Raw genomic sequence first — 9642 nt, forward strand, 5'->3', positions numbered from 1 at the left:
TATGCCAGTAGAGGATTGGTGCAGTGGAGCTCTCCTGTGCCACACCACCAAAATGTTTCCTCCTTCCCTCAGCAGTCCCCCTATACCAGGTTGGTGAGGGGTCATCTGGCACTGGACATACCTCCCCTAGATTTATACAAATGGAGAGTTCCCCTCCACAAGGGAAATTCTCCACTAGCCATTTACAACCAGAATATGGCCTTTTTGTGCCATTTACATCAGAGAAACTGGCCCCAGCTCTTCTTCTGGCAACAGTGTTGCTCTTTATTCATATGATATTTAATTTATTTTTTTCCATTCTCAGCATTATCTTTGTTCAGAGTCAGGACCTGGCACTCCTCTCCTGCTTCAGAGTTTCTCAGGTGAAAAAGAAACAAAGAAAGACATAGTTAATGGGGAATCAAGCATCCCACAAAAAGAGCACCCCAACACTCACAAGTATTCAAATGCACCTGAAAAACAAGCAGTACGGCATTACAGCTCCATGCCAAACTTGATAGTGCAGAACTCAACAAGTGCCCCGGACCAGTACAACTCCAACCCTGACCTGAGGGACCACACAGTACATGGTCATCACTCTGCAGCAGATATGAACATCAGATTAATAGTAAGTAGCAGAACACTAGTAAGTACATATTTGTAGTAGTTTGCCTATATTTCTATCTCCAGTCCATTCAAACATCCATCTCAGACTGGAAATGACACTTAATGTAGGCCCCAGAACCAGCCTACAAACTGTCTATTGCCTACTTTGCTCGCATTAAACTCTTCAGTGAGCCTGAAGCAAAGTAGGCAATAGACAGTTTGTAGGCTCAACACAATTAATATTAATAGGGGAGAAGGACTGCCAAAACAGGGAAAGAACAGATTAAAGAATATTTAGGTAAGTTAGCTATATTCAAGTCAGCAGATCCTGGTGAAAGTTATCATATGGTACTTAAGGAACAAGTTTAAGCAATATCAGAATCGTTAGCAATTATCTTTGAGAAATCACGGAGGATGGATGAGATCCCAGAGGACTGGAGCAGGGCAAACATAGTACCTACCTTTAAAAAGGGGAACAAAGAGGACCCAGGGAATTATAGACTAGTCAGCCTAACTTCGATACCCGAATGATACTGGAACAAATTATTAAACATTCAATTTGCAAGCACCTAGAGGATAATAGTGGTATAAGGAATAGCGTCAACATGAATTTGTCAAGAACAAATCATGCCAAACCAACCTAATTTGCTTTGACAGAGTTACTGGCATAGTGGATAAGGGAGAAGCAATAGACATGATATATCTTCATTTTAGTAAGGCTTTTGACATGATCACATCCAACATTCTCATAAGCAAACTAGGGAAATATGGTCCAGATTAAATTACTAAACAGTGGGTGCACAACTGGTTGAAAGACTGTACTCCAAGAGAAGATATCAATGTTTGCTGTCAAACTGGGAGGTCGTTATCTAGTGGGGCCCTGCAGGAGTCCGTCCTGGGTCCAGTACTGTTCAGTATTTTCATTAATGGCTTGGATAATGGAGTAAAGAGTATGCGGATGATAACAAGATGAGAGGGGTTGCCAGCACTTTAGAGGACAGGATTAGAATTTAAAATGACCTTGATAAATTGGAGAAGTGTCTGAAATCAACAAGATGAAATTCAATAAAGTGCAAAGTACTATACTTAGAAATGAAAAATCAAATGCACAACTACAAAATGGGGAATAACTGGGTAGGTGGTGGTATTGCAGAAAAGGATGTAGGGGTTATAGTGGAACACAAATTGAATACGAACCAACAATATGATGCAGCTGAGAAAGGCTGATACCACTATGGGGTGTATTAACTGGAGTGTGGTATGTAAGACATGAGAGGTAATTGTTCCACTCTAGTTGGCATTGATGAGCCTTCAACTGAAGTACTATGTCCAATTCTGGGCACCATACTTTGAGAAAGATGTGAACAAATTGGAGAGAGTCCTGAGGAGAGCAACAAAAATTATAAAGGTTTAGAAAGCCTGACCTATGAGGAAAAGTTAAAAAACCTGGGCTTGTTTAGCCTTGAGAAAAGAAGACTGAAGAGGGATCTGATAACAGTCTTCAAATATGTTGAGGCTGTTATAAAGAGGATGGTGATCAACTATTTTCCAAGTCTACTGACGCTAGGACAAGTAGTAATGGGCTTAATCTGCAGCAAGGTGGATTTAAATTAGATATTAGGAAAAACTTTCTAACTATAAAGAGAGTTAAATTATTTAATAGGCTTCCAAGGGAGGTTATAGAATGCCCATCAATGGAGGTTTTAAAGAACTGGTTGGGCAAACGTCTGTTTGAGGAGGTTTAGATTTACTTGGTCTTGCCTCAGTGCAAGGGGCTGAACTTGATGACCTCTTGAGGTCCCTTCGAGCCCTACATTTCTATAATTCTGTTATTCTACATAGGGTATAATTCTAATGGAAACTACTTTATTATGTTAAACAACAGGATCAATATACTGCCCATTCTGATTACACAGTAGCTACAAAATCAGTCCTTGTCAGCAAAGATCAGATAAATCAGATGTCAGAGCAGGACAAAAAATGTGGTGGTAGTGTCCAAGCCAGATCCTCCCACAATCTCAGAATAGCTACGTGTTGCTCCTAGAATCAGCAGCAGTGAAATGATTAATGTTGACATTTAAATTATCATCCTTAGAGTGCAAAGTCAGCACCCCATTGAGGTTAATGGGATAGTTTTTACAGTTTACTAATTTTTCTTCCAAAAGTATATTCAACTGTCATTCTGTACCGGCTGATGTGGTAGTTGAATCATTTTTGGTGCTATCAAGGTGTCCGGCATATAGCTTCATGAGCAAGGGAGCACCACTGAGGTTAATGGGATAGTTTACAATTTACTCATTTTTCTTCTGTTTTTCTGAAGACTCATTCAGACAATGCTACATTATATAAGCTGGAAGTTATCTCCTCAGTCATAAGGGCTAAAAATGTAGACCTTGAATCTCTGTTTCTCCAAACCTATGCTTCACAAAGGAATGGAAGTGGGTGCAAACATGACTTTAAGGTAGTATACTCCCCAGTTAAATCTTGGAGCAGCTGTTGGCCTACCTAGCCTCCAGCATAAATATAGCAGCCTCAAGGATTTTCCAACCTATGCTCTGGCTGCAGCAGCCCCAAATGGGCCCTGTGACAGGTGATAATATCTGGAGAGCCATATGCTAAGACTGTCCCCTCCCTCCTCCAGTGTGCCCACTTCACTGCCTCTCTCCTATAGAGACAGCTCTGCACTGGCCTGGGAACCCCATAAACTGGGGTATTTCTCTGAGGTTGTTTCTGCCCCCTTTGTAGCTCCTAAACTCCACTACAGTAATGTAAAGGGGACATTAGCATAAAAGAGAATCAGGCCTTTAGTTTTTTAAATAATAACCAAATTTCAAATCCAGTAGAAACTGCTGGGGCCACTAAAAAAGTTTTGGTCGTAGGTACCATCGGGCTAAGTCTGACTCTTGTCCCTCACTAACTTGATCTTTCTGATTTTCCCCTCCAGCTCCAAACACCAGTGGATTGTTCCAGGGTATCTGATAATCCAATTCATTCTTCTTCAAAGCCTTTCCCAATATTGGCTCAGCCTCGGGCTGCAATCACAACAGCAACTGATGTGGTTTATTGTGAAAGCACAGTCACTCAGATTTTGGTGCCATGTGGATGCCAGAGAGAGCAACACCAGCCCCATGTCAGGGAGAACTTGGCCTCATACTCAAAAATCCATAGATCACACAAAAACTTGTTAGAGCCTGAAATAGACAAGAAACCTATCTTGTCAGAATTCTTCAGCAAACTCAGTTTCACACCGGGAGAGAAGGCCATAATATTCCCTTTTCGCCACCACCCTCATCTCATCAATAGAACACGTGAGTGTCATCTTCATGGAGCACATTTGTATTGTATCATCGAAGTGCCTAGTGGATCTCTGGGGAAACACAGGGTGATAGTCCCAGTGTGCCTCAAACGTACATGGTTATTATAACACAAGAGGAAATCTTAGCATACCCACAAGTCGAAGTGTAAGAATACAGTAGATCTGCCCCTACAGTATTCTTACGCTCTATCCCTCTATCTCTTCTCCCTTTGTATCTCAGATTCAGATACATAGACGTGGACTTTAGGAAAAGAGGTCTGGGGTGCAAATTGATTGCAGAATATAAATCTGACTTTTGTTTACACAGAAAGTGCTTTCCACTCCAGGAGAATCCATCTGAGTAGCAGAAACTCCACAGACAAGAGACAAACGAAACTTCAGAGTGCCCAAACAGTATTCCAAAAAACAAATTGTCCCCAGTTCAGCCTTCAGGACCTTTTGGTGATCTCCACCCCACGTCGAGTGGACCCGCGACCTAGGAAAAGCAATACCCTAACTTCAGGGGATATTCCGACGGGCAGGTAATGGGTAGAATCACTCTGCTATAATATTGTAGAAGCCAGTAGCATTCTGCCCTGCTTCAGGGAATACTTTGCAGTTAATGGACATTGATAGGTGAGGGGTAAATTGCAGTGTGAAATTATGCTGTTTAAGTGGACCTGGTCAGTTTTCAGATGTGAGATCAGGTTACTGCAGGAAATCGTGTTAGTCACATGACTCAGTCAGTGATATTCTTTCCTCTGAATAATCATTGTATCAGTCTCTCAGCTTGATGCTCAAGTGTTCTGTGGTTAATGGTATTGGATAAAATTTTCAAAAGTGCCTAAGTGCCATTTTCAAAGGTGACTTAAGTACTCGAGAGCTGAAATTTCATTGAAAGACTAAGGCCCAGGTCCTCAAAGGTATACAGGCACCTAACTCCCACTGAAATCAATCTAAAAATCAGTGGGAGCTAGGTGTTTAAAAAGTTGAGGATCTGAATTTTAAGTGCCAAAGTCACTTTTGAAAATAGGAATTAGTCTCCTAACTCACTTAGGGACAGATTTTTAAAGGAATTTAGATGCCTGACTATGCAGGTAGACCTACTAGGATTTTAAAAAACACCTAGGATCTTTAGGAAAATCCTGCTAGGCACCTATCTTTAAATGACTATATACCTCTAAAAATCTGGCTGTGAGGCACTCCTGAAAATTGTACCCAGCATCTTTTGATAATATGTAACACCAAAGCTGGAACACATGGGCTCAGTTAAAATCCCATGACACTTTTTGTAACACTAGGGGGTGCTAAATCCAGACTCCTTTCATGCTGGGTCATTACATTCTGCCTTTCTAGATTCCTGCTGAGTTTCAACTGGATAAATTCTTCTTCACTTCCCTACCTAAAGATTATTGGATAGTGTTGCTACTGTAGAAAGCTTGCTGTATTTCATTGGGTGACTAATGACTATATGTTTAGCACTTTGGGATCCTTCAGAATGAAATAGGTGTAATTTCCTAATATTGTCAGTTTCTGGCATAAATTTGCATATAGGAATAGCAATGAACTCGTGCAGTGATCTGGGACAGGGAGACACAACAGAGAAGGTGCATTCCAGGGAGAGAGAGAGGGCAGATTCGAGGTTGCTATCGCAGTGAGTACAGCCCACAGCATAATTTACAGTAACCTACCCAGGGCTGTCTATGGATTGCACAACAGAATCCTCTATATCACTGAGGGCTATGAGAGGGGTATATAGGGCCTCAGATATTAGCCTGATATAGCTCCTGTACCCAAGCAATTCTCCCAACACTTGTGGCTTCTTTCTGGCCCCTATGCACTGCTGGAGAAGTGTATAGTGGTGGGGGGGGGAGGGGTGCAAAATCGATCCCTAACTGGCATTATGCAGTGTGATATCTGATTCGAAGCTGATCTGTTTTCTTGGTCTGAACTGTAGCTAGTCTGAAAGGAGAACGTTGTCAATGAGGCTGCTGCCTACTCACACTTCACCTATCATATGTAATTTTAGAACTTCTATGAAAAGTGCTAAGATGAATGTATCTTAGTCCACCTACTCAATGTGCGTGGTGTTGTATTTCCTTCCTTACAGGGCCTTAGCAGAATAACGACACTGTTTTGCCTCCTGAAGTCTGGGAGATGCTCACTCCTGTAGACAATTTGTTCATCAGGAACTGACAGAAACATTTTGTTGTTTCTTTTCAAATATACTCATTGGTGATTGCTTCCAGAGCATGAAATATCAATGTGTGACCGGTAACATTTCCCTTCAAAAAAACAAAAAAGTCAAGAGTTTATGGGTGTCTTGATGTGAAACTGTTGTACCGGAACTCTATGTATATCTACTCCCTTTGGCAGTGTCTGCTTACTGCCAACTCTTGTTTTGTTTAGTGAAAAATTCTTTTGTAAGAAGAATTCCTGTGTGATGTCTTCTCTATTCCATTGAACATCAGCCATTAAGGGGAAAATTCCCTGCATTGAATTTCAGCTGCACAACTCCAAATAATATCAGCTGGAACTGTACAGCTGAATCTCTGCAGCATAATTTGAAAATTTACCCTGAAATTTGTATGACAAATTCATTTTGGCTAATGTAGAGTGACGTTACAGTCCTGACTTTTAACAAGAGTTCAAAGGAAATAAAAATGGGCAGTGTAGTGTAGAAGGGGTTTTACTTTTCAGAGCCGCAGAAAGCTGAAACAAAAAGTCCAATGGGTACATGCTGTGGTAGAGTAGGATAGATGCCTTCTACATTGATGGAAGGAGTTTTTCCACCTCTCTGAGGGGTTGTAGCTAGGTCTACAGAAGTATTCTTCCATTGACCTAGCTGTGCCTACATTGGAGGTTTGGTTGACCTCACTACATCGCACAAGGCACAAAACTTTTCATAACCCTGAGCGACGTAGCTAGGTCAATCTAAATTTTTAAGTGTATATTTCCCCAAACATGATGCTGAAGGTATTTAGATTCTGCAGTGTTTGTAGTTTAGATTCTTCCATTCAGAGCCAGTATTTTTCACTTAACGCTCTCAGAGAGTACTCAACCCTCATAAAAATGCCCTTTGTTGGCCCAGTCTCCATCTGGGGAGAGGTTCTAAAATCACTGAGAGAAGTTAATTCATTGAACAGGCTGCTTCTTTTTCAAGTTATGTTTCTGAACATGCATGTTTGATTATAAAATTCATAATAACAATGGCTACTCAGATCATGCTGAAAGCCACAATACAGAGAGGGTGGATAGCTGATTGGACACAAGGATGGGCAATGTAAGTACTGCTAGTTATGAAATGCATTTGTCGAGATGCGGTAAGATCTATCACCTTGTCATAATGGAAAGTCTTTTAAATATTTGCAGTTGTGAATGAAGAAATCCCCTAGTTCATTATTAATCATCTTATGTAGTGCCAACAACACTCTGCAGATCTGCAAGAAGGCTCTCGTCCTTCCCAGTGGGCTTACAGTTCAAGCAGTGATTTCACTGGGAGTTTTACCCAAGTAAGGAATGCAGGTTTAGGCCCTAAACTCACAGGGCTAAATCCTCTGCTCTAAGCCACCTTAGAGCTTCCAGTGCTCTCCAGGGAGCCTGCAGTGACCTCCAGCACAAGTTAATAAAACCCAAGGGCTGCTCTAAATTGCACCTGCTTGTAATAGCCCCAAAGGGGCCTATACACCTGTAAGATTAATTGGAGCACAGGGCATTTAGGTCTTGCCCCGTACATGGGGAGGCATGCACGCCCTGGCATAGAAGCAGCTATTCTAGCTTTAGACCATCTGAGGATTGCTTCACACCAAGGGAATTCCCAGCCCCATCAACTTTATAGCAGCTGAGGATTCCCGCAGGCCAAGGGAATCCCTTAGCTGCATACTTAGTGCAGCTTTAAGATCTCTTTGCACCATGTTCCAGGATTGGTTCCATAGTAACCAGTTCCAAATTATTTCACACATTTTCCTCAATAGGAACAGAAGTATAGATAAAAGGAACAAGAGGATTTCTCCAGAATAGGCAGGAACCTAGCCTGAGCAAGTGAGATCTAGATGATAATTACTATTCATTATTTTACAGTGCCTAAAGATGTGGTAGATCCAAATACAAGTAGAAAGAGAGAGGTCCCTGCTCAAAGAATTTACAGTATCATATTAGACATGACAGAACAACTGGGTATATTTAATAGTATGGGAGGGTGGAGGTGAGGAAGATCAAGAGTTCCAGCAACAAGACTTAGTTTCTTGAATTAGGCTCATGTAATGGAATTTCTATTAACAGGAGGAAGAGGTTATTTTCTTTAGTAGTTAATATTATTAGAGATTATAGGCTCCTTTATAGTGAGGTATTATGGAAGGTTATTTTAAGCCTACATAGTCTCTTAATGATCTTTGATCTTTTACAGTATTAAAGGGAATGTTTCAAGGGAGAATATTTAACTATCTGAGAAAGTGTTTTTGTTCTTACAATTGGGAACGTTCAGAGGTGGTCCAAAGGGGGATCAATTTTTTAACTTCTAATTCCCACACTGCCACCCTTCCTTCCCACACATTCATGGTCTGATCCATATTGAGAGAGTTGTAGGAAAAGAGGCTACAAGGAAAGCAAGAAGGAACTCCTAGGCCATGATCTTTGCAACAAGCAGTGTCTTTGGAATTAGAAACCTGTTTTCTACATTAGGGTTCACTGGGCTGTTGCTCAGAAACAGCATCACTTCAAAGCAATCTCTTCCTCAAAGGCATCAATGATATGTATTGAGGCCCTTTCCTCTGGTAGGGACTTGAAGTTGCATGGACTTTCAACATGATTATAACCATCAGGGCAGAGCTGGCTTTAATTAAATGCTAAAGATGAAATTGAATGTTTTGAAAAAAAAATTAACCATCACATACCATCCAGAGACTATCTGTGGGCTTGAAATGGACAAATTAAATACATTTTAAAACAAGATATTTGGAAATCACATTTCCTTGGCAAGTTATGAGTTTGATTCCAGATTTCCCCTACAAACAGCACTTAGGGTCTCAATCCAGCAAACATATGATTTTTTGTGACAATTGTCATGATTTTAGCATGGATTTACCTCTCTTATTTGGGATATGAAATAATTTTTAATTTGTTTTTACAAAAGCCTCTAATTCACCATTAAATTATCAGTACAAAACCCCAAGACTATATGTTCCAAGCTGTGAAACCATTTTAAACAGAGCTGTTGAATCATATTTATCAGATAATTATTTGTGACTTTTCCCCATCATTTGTCAACAGATAAATGGTGTGAATTTTTTCTCAATGATTTAACCAACTCTGATCATTAGCAACAGATAGATGTTCAGCTCTAAAAGCTACTAACAGGGGCATATTAGAAACATAGATTTAGGGCTGCCACATCTTTAACTATTTTGCAATGAATTAGATTTGATTAGCTTTTGAGAACAATGGAAAAATTCTTTTAGGAGTGACATAAAGCTAAGTCATGCTTGGCTTAGGTAATAAATGCACCTTTCTTTAATTGTTGGACATTAAAATACTCTTGAAACACCCTCTCAAAAACACTTATTGCCATTACCTAACTAAAATGAACCTGGGAAATGACAAAAATACATCAGTCCTTCTGTTAACTAGCCAATGGAGACAGAGAAAGGAATATTTGCAGTTGAAAAATCAAGTTCAGGGAGATGCATTTGGTGACAAAGGTTACACAGCAAAAAATGTATAAAATGCAGCATTTTTATTTTAAGCCTGTAACTGCATGTCATACT

At 40.3% G+C, this 9642-nt stretch overlaps 1 protein-coding gene across 2 annotated transcripts in view; it reads left to right on the plus strand.

Moving 5' to 3' along the window:
* Window positions 1-6452, plus strand: part of TTLL6 (tubulin tyrosine ligase like 6) — a 31023-nt gene extending 24571 nt beyond the window's left edge. For both annotated transcript variants that reach the window (XM_043503318.1, XM_043503317.1), the window contains exons 13-16: window positions 305-607; window positions 3530-3893; window positions 4209-4422; window positions 5991-6452. In XM_043503318.1, coding sequence (XP_043359253.1) covers window positions 305-607; window positions 3530-3893; window positions 4209-4422; window positions 5991-6006 — 897 coding nt within the window. In that variant the 3' untranslated portion in view covers window positions 6007-6452. The remainder of the gene's footprint in view (window positions 1-304; window positions 608-3529; window positions 3894-4208; window positions 4423-5990) is intronic.
* Window positions 6453-9642: the final 3190 nt, after the last annotated feature.

This window comes from Dermochelys coriacea, chromosome 27, assembly GCF_009764565.3.
Source record: "Dermochelys coriacea isolate rDerCor1 chromosome 27, rDerCor1.pri.v4, whole genome shotgun sequence".
Taxonomy (NCBI): domain Eukaryota; kingdom Metazoa; phylum Chordata; order Testudines; family Dermochelyidae; genus Dermochelys; species Dermochelys coriacea.